The 21,810-nt window shown below is 36.4% G+C and overlaps 1 protein-coding gene across 1 annotated transcript in view; it reads left to right on the top strand.

The window, feature by feature from the left end:
• CAPS2 (calcyphosine 2) overlaps positions 1 to 21,810 on the top strand; it is a 54,798-nt gene that overhangs the window by 25,929 nt on the left and 7,059 nt on the right. Inside the window, exons 10-16 of the mRNA XM_036761517.1 lie at positions 336 to 431; positions 516 to 609; positions 5,621 to 5,739; positions 6,843 to 6,919; positions 11,762 to 11,916; positions 17,654 to 17,773; positions 20,541 to 20,637. Of these exons, the coding sequence (XP_036617412.1) occupies positions 336 to 431; positions 516 to 609; positions 5,621 to 5,739; positions 6,843 to 6,919; positions 11,762 to 11,916; positions 17,654 to 17,773; positions 20,541 to 20,637 (758 nt within the window). The remainder of the gene's footprint in view (positions 1 to 335; positions 432 to 515; positions 610 to 5,620; positions 5,740 to 6,842; positions 6,920 to 11,761; positions 11,917 to 17,653; positions 17,774 to 20,540; positions 20,638 to 21,810) is intronic.

Below are 21,810 nucleotides of genomic sequence, written 5' to 3' on the forward strand. Positions count from 1 at the left end.
AACATTTTAACATGATGACTTAAAGACAAACCAGAAAACTTACATTTAAAAAACATGCTACATGTTATTCTCATGAAAATATAAACTTTTTTCACTCTTTATTTTAAATTTGATTTTCAACTTAAATTTATTAGATTTATTTTGAATTTAATTTCCCTTTCAGTGTTTTGGATAGTATCAAAATCTTTAGTCATAAGAAGAATTTGGCTTAAGATATATTTTTGGTTTTTATCTTTCCATTTTGGTTTGTTAGGAAAGTATTGCATTTCTCATTGACTTGACTTCGAAATAGATCCAGTTAAGTGTGAAACTTTAGTAATTTTCAACTTATCTAGGAATGGACGTGATGCTTGCAGAGAGCTGATGGGGTTCTTCTTTGCACATGACAAGTCACTTACCATTTACGAATATCGACAATTTGGCAGCAGTAGGCAAGTTCCATAACTTTACAGTAATTTTAAAGATCAGTATGAGAGAAATGTCATAATTTCAAGATTTTCTGATTTAATTTCTAGAACAAATGCACTTCCACTTATTCATAAAGGCATTTATAGTCATCAACATGGACGAAGAAAAGGCAAACAGTATCAACTTCGAGACTTTTATGTTGTAAGTATTATTAGTTTTTAAACATTCGATGTTTGCTTCATTGGGGTGGGTGATGCAGAAGACCACACAAGAGGAAGTGAGATTAAATTAGGCCAGAAGTGACTGTGAGAAAACACAAGGAGCAATTTTAGAATTGTAGCTAACTTCATCATCTCAAGACTCTATTTTTAACTGTGTAGACTTTCCCTTCACAAGTACAGACAGTTTCGTGGGTTGGTGTGGTTCAAACCATGCATCTAGAGACCATTGGCCTGATGATGAGCATCTCTGAACTTTGGCTAGTTCTTGCCCGAAAGACATGCCGTCAAGTAAATAAACAATTATTAAGAATCTGTTATATGATAAGAATTGTGCTAAGTTCTGAGGGTACAAAGAAAGGCAAAAACAGCCAAGAAGCTTGCAAATTAATGGGGAGGACAACATGAAACAAGTATGTACAAACAAGACATATGGTATATTAAGTTTGTCTTTGTGCAGCTTAAAGCTCAACTAGCGCAAAACTCCACTAAGACTTTGACACACCCTGCATAAAGGAGAAATTGGAGATCATCTTAGAGGGAAGGCACTAGCAATTAAGGGAGGCTTGGGAGAGGCTTATGTAGAAGCTAGTTTTTAGCTGAGACTTGAAGAAAGCCAGGGAAATAAGGAAGTAGAGATAAGAGAAAGACATGGGGGACAGCCAGTGAAAATTCCTGGAGTTGGGAGATGGAGTATCTTATTTAAGGAATAGTAAGTAGGCTGGTGTCACTGAAATGTAGATTATGTGGAGGGCAGTAAGGTGTAAGAAAACTGGAGAAATAGTAAGAGACCAGGGCTTTAACTGCCAAGCAGAAAATTTTATATTTGATCTCAAGGTAGTTGGGAGCCACTGGAGTTTACTAAATGGATGAGACAGACATGGTAAGACTTGTGCTTTACCAAAACTGAGAGGAGGCTGGACTGTAGTGGGGAGAGACTTGAGAACTTTTTCAGCATTAGTACTTCAAGCCTTCCCAGTTTCCTGTTTATATGGACTATTTGTGCCCAATCTGGAATAGAGCCTTCTGAGCTCATTTTGGTCTGATTGGGCACAGTCAGACACACTATACCTTGCTCCAACACAGTGATATCATTTTGGTTCTCTTTGAAAAGGAAGGATAAGAACTAACCATTTTCCTGTAGATTACCATCTAGAGCTAATGCTTCCATGGTGAAACCTTCAGGAATTCAGGATCACTTCTACATGGAAAAAAGTTATATGCACACAATCGTTCGCATGCTATCTTCCCCATTTGAATAGAAGCCCCTTGAGGTCAGAGTTGTTTTTTTTAAAACCTTTCTCTGTGTGTGTATATGTGTGTATAATACATACATACTCTTTAAAAACAATACTACATGACAGAAGTATTGTATATAAGGTATATGTATACATGGTATGTATATATGATGTATAGGGTATATATGGTATATGTGTGTATGTGTATATATACCTACATATATACATACACACTACACACATATCCTACTTGATACTCTTTAAAAAACAACACTGCTTGGCAGAATATTATATATAATTTATATGTATGTATGTGTGTATATACACATATGTATGTATTTAAAGGCATAATGATATAGTAACTAATTGCTCTATTTGTGTCCCCTTCTACATTTTCTCTGTCTTCCTTGATGCACCTCTTAAAATGTTTTGTCGTCACTCTTTTTTTCATGTCTATCACTACCCAACAAGTCAACCTACCCCTGACCAGTAAAAGCCCCTCCCTTAAAGAAATGTATATGGTTAAGCAAAACAAATCAATGCTGACTCCCTTCAAAGGAGGGAAAAATAAACAAAAAACCCTCTTCCTACTCTGGAAAGTAAGGAAGGCTAAACCTCATTCTGCTAATCAAAATGGCATCTTTTATGTAGTAACATCCCCACCTATTGGAACTTTAGGATACTGACTCTAAAAACATTTAAGGACAGGGAAGCTTTGTGTTTTTATAGTTAAACACTAGGATAAACTACCGAGGGAAATGACAGTTTCTGTTCTCTAGATATTTTAAAATTGCTTATTCAGTTCTCTCTCCCTTTCTCTCTCTAAAGTCACATAATTAGGACAAAAGATATCAGTGTGATTCTGGGTGAGGGGAATGCTCTTGATTAAAGGTAATTTATTACACACTATATTAACAGTAACAGCTTCCATGATTGGGTTAAGGTATCTGTCTGTCTGTCTGTCCATCTATCTATCTGCTTATACCCATATATATGTACATTTCTATATACTATTTATATTTACTATATCTCTATTCATCTATTTATCTGTATTTACATAGAGATATATCTATATATATTATGTATGTTTATTGTGTCTCTAACTATATATCTATCTCTATATAGGTATATCTATGTATAATATAATATAATACAACATAACATAATATAACATAATATTTCTATCTATCCATTTATCCAAGAAAGTTCTGTTTTCTCTTTGGTCTCTGCTAACTTTCATTCTAATAATCTATGAAATGGGAAAAAATGTAACAAGATTAGACTAATTGTATTTGTGACATATTGCTATAATTTAGAGAGGAAGCATGGTAATAATGACTAGATGGTGTAAAATCAGAAGACAGTTTGAGGTTTTGACTCTGTCACTGGTTAGTAGCATGAATGCAGGGAAGTTATGCAACTTTGTGCTGCTCCTATAAAACAGGGTTTTGAATATTTGCTATCTTCCAGTGTTACTGAGGCTCAAATAACACAAAAATATTATCTAAAGTATTTTGTAAACCTTAAAATATGATGTAGCACCTTCAATATGATAGCAGTCACTCACTTAATGACTACTGGGTTTGTTATATTGTTTGTATATACAAACTGTGTTCGTCGACTTAGTTGCCTTTTTTGATTAATGTGATTTCAATCACCTAGTTTAATAAAGGAACCCATCGGAGTGAGTTTATGAATAAGACTGTGATTACAACACCCAGTGATTAAATCCAAATCATTTATCAGGTTTTGTTTAAGAATTAAATTACTATGTTACTCTTTGATTTTATTCAGCGTGATTAACATGTTACTAAAATGTAATGCAGGAAGTATTCAAAGAACATATTGACGTTAGCATTTTATTAAGATTTTTGCCCATACTGATATTCTAATCTTATGTCTTCTAATACAAAGATTTTTAACCTGGGCTCCATGGATCTCCAAGTGTTCATGGATAGATTTTGGGGGTCTCCGAACTTGAATGGGAAAAAATAACATCTTTTTTTCCAACATAATTTTTTTTTGCAATCCTATATATTTTACTGTGTGCATTTAGAAATATTATTCTGAGAAGGGGCTCATAGGCTTTACTCCCAAAGAGGTCTATAACAGAAATAGGTTAAGGATTCCTGTTCTAACAGAAAAATCTCACAATAATGACTTTTTATATTTTAATCAATGTTTCCCAGGTTTTTGTACTGTAAGGAAAGTAAAACATTTTCTTATTTGTAATATTATAACTCAGATTCTTTTAGATTGCAAAAGATTCATTAGCCGAAAGGTAAACTTGACATTTTAGGAATAGTTCTTAACTCCCTCCCTTCCTCCTCGCAAAGAACAAGCAATATCAAGACTTTGAGGCTCAACTAAGATAATTAAAAGTTTTGTCTTGTATTCATATTGTTTTTATTATTGTGTTATCTCAGAATCTGACAAAATTGCTTAGATATTTCATTGGGAGTGTATATTATAAGTTATATAATGAAATATAAAGTATTTTGTAAACTATATACAACTTTCTTCAGAAATAACTCCTGGCTCTGGGCCAGGCGTCTTGCTGAGTGCTGGGGATGTAAAAAAAGTGAAAATATGATCTCTGCACTCAAGAAGCTCATATTCTAATGAGAGGGAAGTTGGGGACAACTCTGTACATGCAAAACATACTGTTTGAATTTTAATAAACCAATGTTGATGTTGAATTTATTAAAATTAATGAAATGATGAATTACTTTTGAGGTAAAAATCCTTTACGTTCCCTTGAGTGACTTTAAAAAGTAATAATAATGAGCAAGACTCCTAAGTAGATTTAGCATACTTCTTAATCACTGGTTCTTTTAAAATACATATTTTTCCCCAAAAGGTGATATGAGCTTAATCCTATATTCATGTTATCTCCCCTCCCATTTCCTGTTTTGTTTGATAGAACAAGGTTATCTTGAAGAATTGGACAAAAACCCATTTATTTAGTTATTTCTGAGGGACAGCATAGTGTAGTAGAGAGCCGAGAAGACCTGGGTTCAAGTCCCATCTCTAACACATATTGGCCGTGTGATTCTGGACATATCACTTAACTTATCCATGTCCAAGGGAACCCTAAAATTATAAGTTTCAGAGCAGATGCTATCTGCATTGGTAGAGGGAGTTTGCTCATTCGGGAGTTTCCTATGGTAATTAATTCATAGGTCCCGTCCCAACTCTGTTCTGATTGCTGGTTAGCTCATTTGCTCCTAAAGTTGTGTTAATCTAGTGCCTTGTGCACAACAGAGGTTTAATAAGTGTTCAGTGAATAAATGAGGTTAAGGTTTCAGTTCTGATTTATCTCTCATCATGGAGAGAAACTTGGTTATTGGCCATGGACTACCCACTAACCCCTTTGTATCAGTTTCACCAGAGGGAGGTGAAAAGTGTATAGAGTTAATAGCAAAATCTATCATCACTTAAAACACATGGCTATGGCTCATTAGTACCATTTCTATGTATTAGAGAAGACACATTATATGTTGAAGCAAGTTTTCCTTTAGCATGAACAGTTCAGTTTTTTATTTTGAGCACTTGGATTTTATCATTTATTTAATTGAATGGTATTTAAAGATTAATTCTTCCATTTCTTGTAGGAAATATATAGAATTAACCAAAATCTATATGGTTGTCCCATGATATACTTTTTTGGTATCATGCAATATTAAGCTAGTAGTCTTGAGATTCTTTATATCTGCTTCATAGCTGCAAATCATCCCTTTTTGTCATTGTCTTCAGGGTGCTAACTTGACATTTTTGAGTTCTTATCATCTTAATCTTCCAGAAAGCATAAAAGAAAATCCATTAATTACTCTTCGAATCACACATGTTGATCAATTAACTTTAGACGATCTCAGGTAAGTTCCAGACCAATTTGTCATTTAGAGGGTACAATGGGAAAAGAACAACATAGGTTATGAATAACCTTAAATTGTCATTCTTCGCTCTAAAGAGTCTTAATGTTTTAGGTCATTTAACACCCCCAAAGCATTAAACAGTCTATATTTTACATCACATTTTATGCAATGTTATGCATATTATGTGTAGTGGAGGAAAGAAGGCAAGTGAATAATACAAAATAAATGAATAAATTTTAAGAAGAAATTTAAGAAAATCTTACTTACCTTCCTTTGAATTTTATTACATTATCAAGATAATAACAAATTTAAATCATGACATTATTTCATTGAAATGATATTTGGGTGCTATAACAGATAACACAATAACTCAGATTTTCAATTTTGATCACTTTGTACAATAATAATTCCATACTTTAATTTATTAGTATGAATAATGAATCCTTGGAAGTAGTAGCATATATTTGAGTCATACTATTCAAAGTTAAGATTATATAAAAAGGGGTAATTGGTCCCAAACCAGTGGAAATGTGAGGTGCAAGCTTGAATTATGTGACCACTTCAGGGAATTTGTTATTCACGCTAATTGGGATGTAGCTGTTCTTTATTGTATTTTTGTTACTATAGCATTATTCATGGTTACAATCTTGCTGTAACAAAATATCAAAGTATTGCAGATGTTACTATTACTTTATTAAGTGATTAAAATGCATAAAATGAAATCCAAATTTTATATTATTTATCTTATTGTATTCGAGCTAAATGTAATCCATCAAAAATTTTATCCTTTTTTCAAATATTTTGATTTTCTGTTTGTTTTTTCCTGACAAAAAGACTTACTGCTTCATAAATGTAAATTCTTTGAAAATATCGTTGAAGTGGCTTTTAAAAAATGAGCAGAACATTTAAAAGAGACTCTTGTTAGATTTTATGATTTTAGCTCTTGATTGAGGGGTATGCCATTCTCTTGTTTAATTGGAAGTTTTCTTTCTCTTGTGAACAGAAAATGCCCCTTGTAGAGTCAGAGAAATTCTGAAAGGAGGACTAAGGCTTTTACTGGAGGCAAGAATCTCCTCTAACTTTTATAAACATTCTAATTGCAGAAAAAATTTTGTGGAAAATGGAGATGGTTTGACTGAACAAGAGGCCAGTGATAGAAACATCTTCAAGAGTATACAAGGTTTGTATAACTCCTACCTTTCTGTATTTTATTTAAGTATTTAATTAGTCTCCTTACCACTCATGAAGGGGCATTTCTCCATGTTTTTCAAGGTCATGGGATAATAAGGTCATAGTGTTAGAGCAGGAAGGGACTTTATGAGTCATCAGGTCAAATCCCATCATTTTATAGAGGAGAAAACGGAGGCCCAGATAGGTGAAATGATTTATTTGCCCCCAACACAGGTTGTGTATGGCAGAGCTGTAATTTGAACCCATATCTTCTAACTCCAGATCCATTACTTTTTCCATTGTGTCTCAGTGTCATCTCTTCCTTCCTTCCTTCCCTTACGTTCTCTTCCCTTCCCTTTTCCCTTCCCTTCCCTTCCCTTTTTCCTTTCCCTTCCCTTTTTTTCCTTTTCCCTTCCCTTTTTCATTCCCTTCCCTTCCCCCTTTCCCTTCCCCTTTTCTCTTCCCTTCCTCCTTTCCCTTCCCTTCTCTTCCCTTCCCTTCCCTCTCCCTCTCTTTCCCTTCCCTTCCCTTTTTCTTTTGCTAATTGTGTGTGGGTGTATCTTTCTTCATTGCAGTATTTCTCATCATGACAGTTATATTTAGCTGAATGGCAGAATTATATGAAGTATGAGCTTGTGAAATCCATCAACTACTAGAACATATGGTTGAAAAAATGAATTGAGTGAAACGTAGATTATTTTTGGTAAGGAAGTTTGACCTTACTTTATGCATTATTTACTTTGCCAGTAAGTTGTGTAACAGCCTGGTATAGTGAGTGGAGTGGGAGCCAGAAGACCTGGCTGAATTCTAAACCTGTCTCTGTTGGTTTTATTAACACTGTGAGGTTGAACATTTTTTTTGAGGCCCAGTGTTCTCATCTCAATGCCCCCATTCATCTGTAAAATGGGAATAATATCTCTTCTATTTGTCTTATAAGAAATAAATGAAATAATAGATATGAAAGTTCCTTGAAAACTGCAGAGTATTACTCATGCATAAGGTAATATTATTATATATATATACAAAAATCCACCCTCTGTCACGTACTGGGTGGGTGACTAAGCAAATCATTTAACCTCTCAGTGCAGGAAATAGTTCTCTAAGACTCCGAGTTGCAAAGCAAGTACTTATTTGCATGAGTAAGGAGGGTTTACTCATTAAAAGTTCCTGATATTAATAAAATTTGCAGCTTTTGTCCAAAAATGTATAAAGTAGAAATATATCTATAGAATCTTTTATTCTCATTGATTTCTATAGCAAACATGGGGGCGGGGGATGTAGTTGAATATGTAATAAAAATCATACTCAGCACTAATAGTCACTTCAAAGGGTACCCTCCCTTTGTCAGCAATCATCAGCAAATGTTTGTAGAGCATCTACTATGTTCTAGGCATTGGGAATACAAGTAAAATGGATGAAATAATCCCTATTTGCAGGGAGTTCATGTTCTAGTAGAGAAGATAAGTAGATAAAGAAAAAATCCTATATATAATGTATATAACACACAAACACATATGATAAACATACCATATAACATATAAATAGCAAATAGTTAAATATAAGGTAGTTTAGTAAGAAATCTATAAGTGCATTCAATTGTCCCACTCAATCTATAAGAAAAGATTATCAATGGAAATTGTCCATGTGATCAGTACATACCCATTAAACAGCAGAATGCTTTAAAATATTTCATGCATTGGAATTTTCTTTGACTCACTAACACATAAGAAACTATCCTACCTATGGAATGCTGTTCTAGGTATCCAGTAGAATTCACTAGGTTATTGCACTTAGAAAACTCAGAGCTTTAGAGGGTCTTAAAGGTCCACTTTCTGACCAATGGTTGAGTCTCCTCTCCAGTCTACCAAACAAATGTTGATTTAGCTTCTTTAACATCTCCAATGTAATTTCTACCCTTATGACATCTCGATGCCTCAGCATAGTTTAGGCCCCTATCGCTACTGTTCTGAACTATTGGAATAGCCTCCTAATTGGTCTCCTCAAGTATCTTCTTATTGTAATAAATCCTCTATGCAGCTGCCCATGTGATTTTTACTAAAGTGCATATCTGACTATGTCTCTGTCCACATATCTGACCACGAATCTACCCCACTCAAGCACCAGTGGCTATGACCTCTGTAATCCTTTGATTGGTGCTTTAAGTCCTAAACATCCTGTTCCTAACCTACCTTTCTAGCCTAGTTAAGCCTCATTCTCCTTCATGCATGCATATCTGTAGTCCAGTCACACTGTCCTTATGACTGTTCCTCTCAAGATACTCCATCTCCCATCTACATGCCCTCCATTGGCTATCATTCCTGAAATGCACTTTCTCACCTCTACTTCTTAGAATCTCTGACTTCCTTCAAGGTTCAGCTCAAGTACCATATTCTACATGATACCCTCTCTGACCATACCAGCTATCAGTACTTTCCTCTCCAAACTATCTTGTAGCTATTTTGTACAGATCTATATGTATACGTTGTTTCCTGTCACTAGACTGTAAACACCAGGAAGGCAGGTTGCACCTTTTGCTTTCGTACCCCAAGTGATTAGCACAATGACTGGCATATAGTGGGGACCTAATTTTTTTTGATTGCTTAATACTTAATTCATTTCTTTGGAAGGCAGTTCCTTCTATTTTTGGACAACATAAATTGTTAGGAAGTTTGTTTTTTAATCTTTAGTGAGTCAAAATATGCGTTTCTATAATTTCTATCCATGAAGATATGTATATGTATAACCACTTGTCCACGTATAAAGTTTTCTTCAAATACTGCAAGATAACTCTTGTGTCCTGACTAAGAGATGGCTTAGTACCATGACAAGAGCATTAGGTTTGGATTTAAGTTTCTGTTCCATTTCTTTTGTGTACTATCTGTAACCATGAGGACATCTCTTAAGTTCTTGGGTCTACAATTTTCTTATTTATAAAATAAATAGATTTATTGTGCTCAGTTCCCACATATTCAAGTATTGGAAAGGTGTTCATTTTCTTCATGGCATCTCCTATTTGAGGCTCACCTCAGTTTGGGAGCAATAGTTGGAAGGATGGACAGAGACTTTAACTGTCATTGGTAAATGAGCCCAAGTGTATTCCTTGTTACTAATTATATGATGAGATACATAGCCATAGATTCATTATCTAAATCAAATCATGGGTTTTGTTTGGGACAAAACAAACTCTAGTTTTTTTTTCCTTTGGTAATTATAGCTGGCAGTTTCTTTTTTGTTCTTTTAATTTGTTAGACAAAATTTTTTAAGAAACAAATTTATTTGTATCCTATTTCCTGAGGATAAGATAGCATGTTGAATTAAACATTAAATAAAGTCAACTGGGTATGGAGAAAAAGTGATGAAACTAAGAACATGACCCTAGATGAATTTTGGTAGGGAAAATTATTTTAAATTCATCCATATCATGTGTCTCTTCAACTTGACTGTATAGAAGTAACATTGATTCCTGGCATGTATTAGGTAAGTAAATTCTTATTGACTGATTTAAGGATTTCAAAGTCATTTAGAACTTTCAATACCATCAACAAAGCATCATGGGTATTCTTTCAAATGACTTATTTGGGGGCATACAGATAGTGAGACTAGAAATGGTAGTATTTGACCACAATAGAAAAAAGTAGGAATAGAATAAATAGGAGGCATGATAGGATGGAGGGAAATATAGTCTTTCACAACATGACTATTATGGAAGTGTTTTGCATGACTATATATGTATAACCTATATCAAATTGCTTGCCTTCTCAATGAGGGTGGGTGAGGAGGGAGGAAAGGAGAGAATGTGAAACTCAGAGTTTTAAAAATGAATGTTAAAAATTGTTTTTACATGCAACTGGGAAGATATACAGGCAATGAGGTATAGAAATCTATCTTGCCCTACAGGAAAATAGAAGGGAAGGGGATAAGAGAAGGGAGGGTAGTGTAGATGATAGAAGGGAGGGCAGATTGGGGAAAGAGGTATTCAGAATGCACACCATCTTGGGGTGGGGGGGAGAAATGGGGAGAAAATTTGGAACTCAAAATCTTGTGGAGGTGAATGTTGAAAACTAAAGCTAAATTAATTAATTATAAAAAAAGAAAAAAAATGTAGGACCATTATAAAAGACTTAGGGAAGCTCATAGAAAAGGGGAATTCTCAACAGGGAGAACACAGTGAAATTTGATTTTTGACACAAAGGAGGTTTATATGCTCATAAAGCATTTTTTCCCCTTTCTTCCTTCAAACCATACACTAAAACTTCTGCCACAGTGTGGTGCTACAGCTCTGGTTTATTTACCAGATTGCTTAACCGAACCTCTGTGGAGACAATGTGGTATCCTTCAAACTTTGCAAACAGGCACCTTATCTCAGTAGTATAGAAACAGACAACAGTTTAGCCGATGTGGACAGTGGCTGCTAATAGCTATATAAGTCTGTCTGTTCCTTTGGCTTCATATAATATCAAGCTAGGTGATACAGTGAGCAAGGCTTTGGGCCTGGAGTCAGGAAGACCTAAGTTCAAATATGGCCTAAGTTCAAAAACTTATTAGCTGTGTGAGCCTGAGCAAATCACTCTACATCTTTCTGCCTCAGTTTCCTCATCTGTAAGATGGGGTAATCATTGCACCTACCTCCCAGGGTTGTTGCGAGGATCAAATGAGATAACTAATAAAAAAAATACTTAACACAATCCCTGGCACATAAGAAGTGCCATGTAAATATTAGCTATTATTATTTATTCTCTGTATGAAGTACCTTGACCGTGCCATTTTCATGTGAAAAAAAAATCAGCTCCAATTTGATTCATTCCTGAATAAAGTGTTTAGCTTTTACTTTATCTCTTTTCTTGCTGAACAGATCTATTAAAAGAGAAATTACATCAAAGGGCTGTTCGTATTCTAACAGGATTGGGAAAATACTTCCGGAATTTGGACAAAAAAGGGAATGGTCTGCTATGTAAAGCGGATTTCAAACAGACCCTAAAAGTATTTTGCTTAGAGGTTCCTGAAAAGGTATGTCCAGCAGAAAAGCAGTTTGCATTCTTCCTTTTGGGTTCTGTGTAGTTTTTGGACATCATTTGTCTTAGACTCATCCTCTTCTTTAATTCCTGCACTATCTTTATCGAGTTGATAAAACAAGACAAAACAAAACAAAAAACCATCTTGGTTATTCCTCTGGAGAAGTCCCTCCTCTCCATGCCTTGCCATTTTCAGTATGGTCTCTAGTCCTTCATGATCTCCATGTTTCAGCTACTGCAGTCTCCTTCTTAACCGACCTCTCTGACTCCAGGCTTTCCCCAGAAGGCTCTCTGCTATTCTTTCCCTGGATTCACCTTGATCACCAATTCCTTGGTAAACATTCAGTGTCTCCCTCTCTCCTACCTCATCGGATATTGCTTTTGGGGTCTAGAATCCTGAGCCCTCTACTATATGGTGCCATCCTGCCTTTTGTTGCTGAATCTCCCTGTCTCTCCCGTGCTCTCCATTTCAGCCAAACTGGACTGCTCCTGCTCACTCCTAGATATGTCCCATACCTAGAATTCAATTCAGCAAACAGTTAGTGCTTTCTGTGCGCTGAGTACTGATATTGGCCTTGAACGTGGTACAAAATTGAGGACAGAGGCAAGGGTGGGGAACCTGCAGCCTCCAGGCCACATGTGGCCTTCTAGGTCCTTGGGTATGGCCTTTTGACTGAGTCTGAGGTTTACAGAAGAAATCCTTTTATTAAGGGGGTTTGTTCTGTGAAGTTTAGATTCAGTTAAAGGGCAGCACTTGAAGATCTAGAGGGCCAAAAGTGGCCTCGAGGTTGCAGACAGTCACTGCCTTTAGGGAGCTTACTGTCTACTAGAGGAATAAGACACACACACGCACACACACACACACACACACACACACACACAGATGATTCTTATACAGAATAATACATGTAAAATGCATTCGTGATCTGACAATAACAAAGTGCAGTGTGAGGGCTAAGAAAAAATGGATATCTACAGAGAGAATCAAGGGAGGCTTAACTGAGAAGTTGGCAGTTGAGTTAGGCTTTAAAAGGCATGTTGGAATTCAGTAGATGAAGGATGAAGCAGAATTATCCACGTTTAATGAGTCATTTCTTCCTCATTTAACTTTGGTATAGTCATCTAGATGTTCAAGGAGGAAAAAAGTGAAGGGGGGAAGGGTAGAAAATGACAATTTAACTGCTGTGGGCAATTCTTCCTGCCCTTCTCTGCAATGCATGCATGCCCCAGGATGGGAGGGAAATAGATGTGAATCTGCTTTTCCATCATCTGTTTGTTTTAGGTCCTCGTGTAGTTTATGGTATGAGCTCCTTCCTGTGCAGACTGTGGTTTTAGAATCTCCTCTTCATCATACCCAGTCTGTTCTTCTCCCCTTTATACTTTCTACTGTTCAGCCAAATTGGCTTTCTTAATTCTTATATATGATACTCCATCTCCTGTTTCCATACCCCCACCACACTTCAGCCACATACAAAGTTGGTCATATCCTTGATCTTGTCATCACCCTCCCCATTCAAGAATTTCAAAATCCTCTTATCCACCCATAACCTATTGGCTTTTCACCTTTCTCCCTGCCTTCCCTCACGAAACTTTTTGTCCGTATCATGACATTCAATCCCTCAGTTCTCTTCTAGGCCATCTTCCCTGCAGTAGCTGCTCTCTCTTCTTCTCCCTATCTTGACCCCTTGATGAGTGAATTCAACTCTATGCTGTCTTCTTCTCTTGAATCCTTAGCCTCCTTATTATATCACCAATTACGCCCTGCCAAACCTCCTCCTTGGATCACTCCCACCATTTGCTGCCTTCGTTCCTCTACAGGTGCTGCTGAACAAATACAAGAGGTGCTTCCGATTTCTCTTCTAACTCTCTTCTCTAACATTTACAATCCAGCTTCTGACTTTATCATTTTATTGAAACTGCCCTCTCCAAAACTGCCAGCGATGTCTCCGTTGCCAAATTCAATAACCTTTTCTCAGTCCTCATTCCCCTTTGCTTCTCTGCGGCCTTTGACACTTTTATCACTCTACTCCTCCGTAATATCTTTTCTTTAGATTTTAAGGACATCGCTCCCTCCTGCCCATATGGTCATGCCTTCTCAGTCTCCTTTGCTGGATCTTCATTTAGATCACACCTTCTAAACAGGTTGTATTTGTCCTTCATCTTCGAAGAGGACCATGACATCAGGGAAATGATGACGTGACTTGCAATTGACTTGATTTGAGTGAGGGAGGGCTGTGCAAGGTCACCAGCCTCACTGTTTCCTCCCAGAGCCATCTGGGTCCAGTGACCAGATATTCATCAGGATGACTGGAGGTGACCCAAGATGCAATGGAAGACCCTGGCCCTTTTAGGCTCAGGCCTTTTCATGCACTCACTTAGAGTGAGGTAATGCCCATTCAGTGAATAGGCATCTTTAAAAAGTGAGTCAAGGGATGGCCCTTTTAATTAGAAAAAAAAAATCAAACTGGGAGGGGAAGACCCTCAGGGTTGCTGTTCCAAAGAGAAACAGTTACAATTGACATTCACTCTAAGCCAGGAGGGCCCAAAATGAAACCATTAAATGGAGCTTGGGCAGGGACCTATTCATGAGGGGGAAAAGGAAGAAAGGAAGGAAAGAAGGAAGGAAGGAAGGAAGGAAGGAAGGAAGGAAGGAAGGAAGGAAGGAAGGAAGGAAGGAAGGAAGGAAGGAAGGAAAATTAATAAGCAGGCAACTCAGTGGCACAGTGAATAGAGCACTGAGCCTAAAATCAGGAAGACCTGAATTCAAATCCAGCTTCAGACACTTAATAGCTGTGTGACCCTAGGCTAGTCACTTAACCTCTGGTTGTCTTAATTTCCTCAACTGTAAAATGGGTTTAGTAACAGCACCTACTCCACTACTGAGGATCAAGTGAGATAATTTTTGTAATCTGCCACATTAGTAGGTGCTATATAAATGCTTGTTTCTCTCTCTTTCTCTCTCTCTCTGTCTTTGTCTTTATCTCTCCTTTCTGCCCACCCCCTGATATTACACGTTTCTTTTTTAAATTTTTTTTTTTTTAGTTTTAGTTTACAACACTTGGTTCCACAACTTTTCAAGTTCTAAATTTTCTCTCTCTCCTCCTCCTCTCCCCTCTCCCCAAGACAGCATGTAATCCGATATAGGTTCTACATATACCTTCACATTAAAATTATTTTCACAATTGTCAAGTTGTAAAGAAGAATTATAACTAGTGGAATGAACCGTGAGAAAGAAGAAGCAAAACCAAAAAAGAAAAAAAACAAGAGAGAGCAGATAGTTTGCCTCATTCTGCATTCAGATTCTGTAATTCTTTCTCTGGATGTAGATAGCTTTTTCCATCATGAGTCTTTTGGAGTCGTTCTAGAACCTTGTATTGCTGAGAAAAGTCAAGTCTATCAAAATTAGTCATCATAGATACCATGTGTCTGTAATAATATATAATATTCTCCTGGTTCTTCTCCCCTCACTCAGCATAAGTTCATATAAGTCTTTCCAGCTTATAATGAAGGCCATGTGCTCCTCATTTCTTATAGCACAGTAGTATTCCATTACATTCATATACCACAACTTGTTCAGCCATTCCCCAATTGATGGGCATCCCCTTGATTTCCAATTCTTTGTCACCACAAAAAGAGCTGCTATAAATATTTTTGTACATATGAGTCCTTTTCCCACTTGTATGATCTCTTTGGGATATAGCCCGAGAAGTGGTATTTCCGGGTCTAAGGGTATGCATGTTTTTATAGTCCTTTGGGCATAATTCCAAATTGCTCTCCAGAATGGCTGGATCAGTTCACAACTCCACCCTTTTCTTTTTTAATGCTACCTTCTGGTGTCTGTGCCCGGGTAAGTAAGAAGTTATTCCGAACTACACTTTATCCACATCCACATCTTTAGTATAAAGATATTCAATAATCTTGTGACACATCTCTAAGATGCTGAAATGCCTTCTAAGTCATCAGAGAAAATATTCTAATCCTGTTTTAATATGTGTGTGCTATTGTGCTCCAATTTTTTGAAAGCTGGTAGTCTTAATATTATGTAGGTGGAGGAATCAACATAGAAGATGAATTTAAGCATATTTTCAAAGCACTTTATATCAAAACCAGGAACACAATTTTGTCAATTTTGATTTCTACATGATTGAAGTTGGATATACTTTTTAATCAAGATATAGTATTGATTGTATAGTGATATTTCTTTATGTAATGATAAGCATAATGACAAGTCACCCCCTCCTTCATGTGCTCAGGCAAGGATATTCAAGGATATGTGGAACTAAGTTCCGAGTACATGTAGCCCACTGTAAGTGGCCAAGGGGAGCCTAACTCAGTTCCCCGCATACTCCAATCAGATGTGCTGTAATCATAGCACATGGGAGAGGAGAGAGTTCATGATTAGTCCTATTACATATAAATTATGGATAATTAATATCCATGAAAAGTTAAGATTTATTTAAATTCTTCATTAATCAACATACTTCTGTATCTTAACTATCACAAATCAAAATGAGTTTATTGTGCATAAAAATTTTGCTATAAAAAAGTTTATTGTACATAAAACTTTAGCTATAAAACAGATAAATTGAAGTGGCAAATAGTTATTGGCATCACAAAATGATTTTTTTAAATTAAAAGAGTCTTCATAGGATCTATTTAGTATTTTATTTTTCCCTAATTACATGTAAAAACAATATTTAACAATCATTTTTAAAACTTTGAGTTCCAAATGGTCTCTCCCCCCCCCATTGAAAAGGCAAGCAATTTTATATAGGTTATACATGTGTAGTCATGCAAAACATTTCCATAATAGTCATGTTGTGAAAGAAAGCATAGACTAGAAAAAAAACTCAAGAAAAGTAAAGTAAAATAAAGTATGCCTCAATCTGTGTTCAGACATCATCAGTTCTTTCTCTGGGGATGGATAGCATTTTTCATCACAAGTCCTTCCGAGTTGTCTTGGATCATTGTATTGCTGAGAATAGCAAAATCATCCACAGCTGATCATCTTACAGTAATTGCTGTTACTTTGTACACAGTACATTTCACTTTGCATCAGCTCATGTAAATCTTTCCAGGTTTTTCTGAGAGCATCCTACTCATCATTTCTTATAGCACAATAGTATTTCATCATAATCACATACCACAGTTTGTTCAGCCATTCCCCAGTTGATGGACACTCCCTCAATTTCCAATTCTTTGCCACCAGAAAAGAACTGCTATAGATATTTTTGTACATATAGATCCTTTTCCTTTTTGTTTTTTAATCTCTTTTGGGATAAAGACCTAGTAGTGGGATTGCTAGGTCAAAGGGTATGCATGGTTTTATAGCCCTTTGGGCGTAGTTGCAAATTGTACTACAGAATGGTTGAATCAGTTCACAACTCCACCAACAATGCATTAATGCTCATTTTCCCCACATCCCCTTTACCATTTGTCATTTTTCTTTTCTGTCTTATTAGCCAATCTAATAGCTATGAGGTAGTACCTCAGAATTGTTTTAATTTGCATTTCTCCAATCAGTAATAAGGTAGAGCACTTTTTTTCTAATTGGCTATAGATAGTTTTGATTCTTTGATTGATACTTCTTCTGAAAACAGTGTATATCCTTTGATCCCATAGGTTCTAAACAACTTGCTTACCACTAGTTGCAATTAGTTAGTTAGATTTTGTTGTGATGACTTTTTAAAGATATATTTTAAATTATATAGCTTATTGAATTTAATTTCTAGGACTTTGAAGATTTATGGTTAATTCTGGATATCAACAGTAACGGTCAAGTTGATTGGGGAGAATTTAAACGTGCCATTTTTGGTGAAATGAATGAATACAGAAAAACATTTCTTCGAAAAGTAAGTTTGTTTTAAGTAGTCTTTTAAAATGGTTACATCAAGTAGAGAATTAGATTATTTATTATTTTGATCAATTAACATATTTTACTTATTTCTTTGTGGTTTGTGATGGAACTTATCCCAAGAATCTTTAAGATAGATATTTATAAGTAGAGTGATCTGGGTTTTGTAATGCTTTTGTTAAATATTTAAAAAGAAGCTAAATATTATTATGCTCTTAGAGGAATTTAGGCTTGGCATGGTGGGACATGCTTTTAATTTCTGCTACTAGGGCAGCTGAGCCTAGTGGATCACTTGAACTCAGAAGTTCTGAGGATTATGGCTGACCGGTTGTTTGTCCTAACTTTGGCACTGATACGGTGAGCCTCTGGAAGAGGGAGGAGGGCACTAAGCAGCTGAAAGACAGGTTAGAAACGTTGCAGGTCAAAGCTTCCATGCTAATCAGTAGTGGGGTTGGGCCCCTGAATGACTGCTATACTTCTAGCCTAAGTGTGAGATAGGGAGATACCCTCTTAAAAAAAATAAGTGCGATAAAGATGAGAGATTTTGAAATTTATTTTCGATATTAGCTGCTGATATGGTGAAAAGAATACTGGATTTTAAGTCAAAAGACTTCAGCTGTAGCCCTGGTTCTTTCACTTTTTTGTGATCCTGGGCAGGCCTTTAAAAGATCTAGGCCTACATGAGATAATCTCCAAGATTCCTAATGGTATGATGAATGAATAATGCCCAAACATTTAATTACTTGAACAATTCTTGCTTCATTTTAATAATAGAAGTAAGTATAGATCAAATCTAGGTTCATCTCTGTTTTCTAAAAATCCTGGACTTCTTTGCTCTTTTGCATAATAAAAGATCCTAATTTGGGCTTTTCTGATTCTGTGTTCTTTGACTTTGCTCTGGCCTTTTCAACTGCTATTTCAGTTACTATTAGAGAATCAACCCTCCCACCATCTTTCTAGGAAATCACCTCTGATTCATTCTTGCTGAAGATGGCTTTTTCCAGGAAGCTGTTTTATGATTACCATAGCCCAAGGATCAGTGACAGACAGCTACATTCTGGATTGATTGCCTTTTTTCCACCCATTACTGCCTTTTTTTCCTCTATTGAGTTGAGTTGTTTGTTTGTCTCCTTCAAGTAGGGAAATTAAACAGGTACAGCCAAGACCTGACTGAAGTGGACTCTGTGTTCATTACTGTGATTTTTGGTAGCAATTTCCAGAGTGTACTTATTCAAGCAATTATATGGGATATTAATCCCAGGATGAAAAAACAAAATCCCTACCCTTATTGACCAGGAAAACAGCTACAATGAATGGTGCATCCATTCACCGCTTGTAGGATGGTCGCTACACAGGAGACTAACATCCTGTCCTCCGGTTGCTGAGTTTGAAATTCTGCATTCTGACCCCTTACCTTGCAATATGGTAGCAAGAATCGAGCTAGCAAAGATGAGTATTGTTTGCACATTTTTGTCTCGTCCTTCTCGTGTTTCCTTACACCTTCTTAGACCTAGAGTTGACTGAGGAAGATGCATTGTAGCTTTTCTTAATGAAGGAATAGGAAGGGAGCTAGCGTTGACTAGATGCCTACTCTGGGGCAGGCATTGTGCTAAGTAAGCACTTTACAAATATTGTCTCATTTTGTCCTCACAACAACCCCGTGTGGTAGATGCTAGTCTAATCCTTATTTGATAGTTGAAGAAACAGAGATAGAGGTTAGCTGACTTGTCCAGGGTCATACAACTTACTAAGCATCTGAGGCTGGATTTGAATTCAGGTCTTTCTGACACCAGACCCAGTTCTTCATGCAATGCACCATCTAGCTTCCTCTGCAGAGTGAAGAAAGGACATAATTGTGATTTGTAAAATTTAGTTTTAGTAGAGGCCCTTCTAAGAAGGCATCTCGTGTAAGTCTGGTGGCCTCTTTTGCCATTTGTGAAAAGGGAATATTCACTTACTAGCTGTGTGACCTTGGGCAAGTCACTTAACCCCAAGTACCCTGCCTTCCCCCTCCACAAAAAAAAGTTAAAAAAAAAAGAAAAGGGAATATTATTTCCCATGTAACTGATAGAAGATTGTTTCTTATGTCCTTAACTCTTCTGTTATTCAAAGTTGTGTTGAGCACAATGAATATTATTATTGATATTACGTGGGCAGCTAGGTGGTATGGTGGATAGAACACTGGGCTTGGAGTCAGGAAAACCTGAATTCAAATGTGAACTCAGACACTTACTACCTGTGTGATCCTGTTTGCCTCAGTTTCCTTGTCTGTCAAATGAGCTGGAGAAGGAAATAGTATCTTTACCAAGAAAACCCCAAATGAGGACACCAAGAGTCAGACACAATTAAAACAGGTCAACAGCAAAAAAACAAAACAAAACAAAACCCATACAAAATTAATACCATTAAATAATTTACGCAATACAAGTAAATTTATATATATTATTTATATAGTTTATAGAATCTTAGAACTGGAAGAGACCTTAGACATTAGTCCTATTCTGTGTTTTTACCAATGAGGGAGCTAAAGTGTCTACAGAGGTTAAAAGACTAAAGTGTAGGTCGGTGTGGTTAGGCAGAGCGCAAACTGGCATGTTGATTTCCTAACTTCCAGTTCAAGATTCTTCTGGGTGCACCCATCGTGCCCCCTGCCATAAATGCCATTTTAGTACTTTAGGAATGTCTTGTTTGAAGCAAAGACAAGATCATTTACTTATTATTTCTCATGATTTCATGCTAATTGATATCCTTCTCTCCTTGTTTAGGCCTATATGAAGCTAGACTTCACCAAAACTGGCAGCGTGAGCATGGTTGACATCAGAAAATGCTATTGTGCCAAGAAACACCCTCATGTGATATCTGGTAAGTGATATACGCCCCAATACTTCTGGCTTCTAGGCTATTGTTTATAGCCATAATGTTTTCAAATTTGTTGTAATTCATTGTTAGTTAATATTCTTAGTCTGCACCTGAGGCTATGTTTGCCCATTCTGTTTGTAAAATTCTCTGAAAATTATATTGTTGCCTTTCTTTTATTTAGAACCTTTTATTCCAGAATCTATTTAGTCCAGAATCTTTTATTTTCTGCTGAGGGACTGGCTGGATAAGCAAAAGTACATTTGGACACAACCAGATAAATGCTTCTCTCTACCTTAATATTTAAGGATTGGGAGGAAAAGAAGAAATGGTTATTTATACAAATGCATGTGTATGATCCCTAGAGTTTCCTCTAGATGAGCATCTCTAGTTATAGGATAATTTTAATACACAGGTTATAATTCCCCTCTTTTTCTTTCTTCAAACAAGAGTTACTGTCATTATTTTGGTTTCCTCTATTAATCCCAGACTTAGAACTGGCTTGAATCATGCTTCAAAACATGAGGTTGGGGCAGCTAGGTGGCGCAGTGAGTAGAGTACCAGCCCTGGAGTCAGGAGGACCTGAGTTCAAATCCAGCCTTGGACACTTGACAGACTTACTAGCTGTGTGACCTTGGGCAAGTCACTTAACCCCAATTGCCCTGCCTTCCCCCCTGATAAAAACAAAAAATAACAGCAACAGAAACATGAGGTTATAAACTACAAAACTGATTAAAGATGTTTCAAGTAAATAATGGTTCCACTTTCTCATTGTCCTGACTCAAGTCACATCACCTTTGTTTACCTGCAACCTGAAATTTGATTTAAGGTAATTTATCTTATTACCGAATTGTCTTTGGTCTTTGACTTTTCAATTAACTTAAGTACAAAGTTGATGACGTTTTAGGGGAAAATAAGTAGTGGCCGTTTGGGAAAACACTTCGAGAAGGTTTTAAGGTCCTTTTATCTTGGACCACCAACCATCTTGACTTGGCATCTAGTCTCTAAATGAGTAGGTGTCCTTGTTCCTTAAAAATGGTTTGGCTTAAAGATTGGATGAGAGATAAGGGATTGGGGGAGGGGGCAGAAGGAGAGAGAGAGAGAGAGAGAGAGAGAGAGAGAGAGAGAGAGAGAAAGAGAGAGAGAGAGAGAGAGAGAGAGAGAGAGAGAGAGAGAGAG

This window comes from Trichosurus vulpecula, chromosome 5 (assembly GCF_011100635.1).
Source record: "Trichosurus vulpecula isolate mTriVul1 chromosome 5, mTriVul1.pri, whole genome shotgun sequence".
Lineage (NCBI taxonomy): Eukaryota > Metazoa > Chordata > Mammalia > Diprotodontia > Phalangeridae > Trichosurus > Trichosurus vulpecula.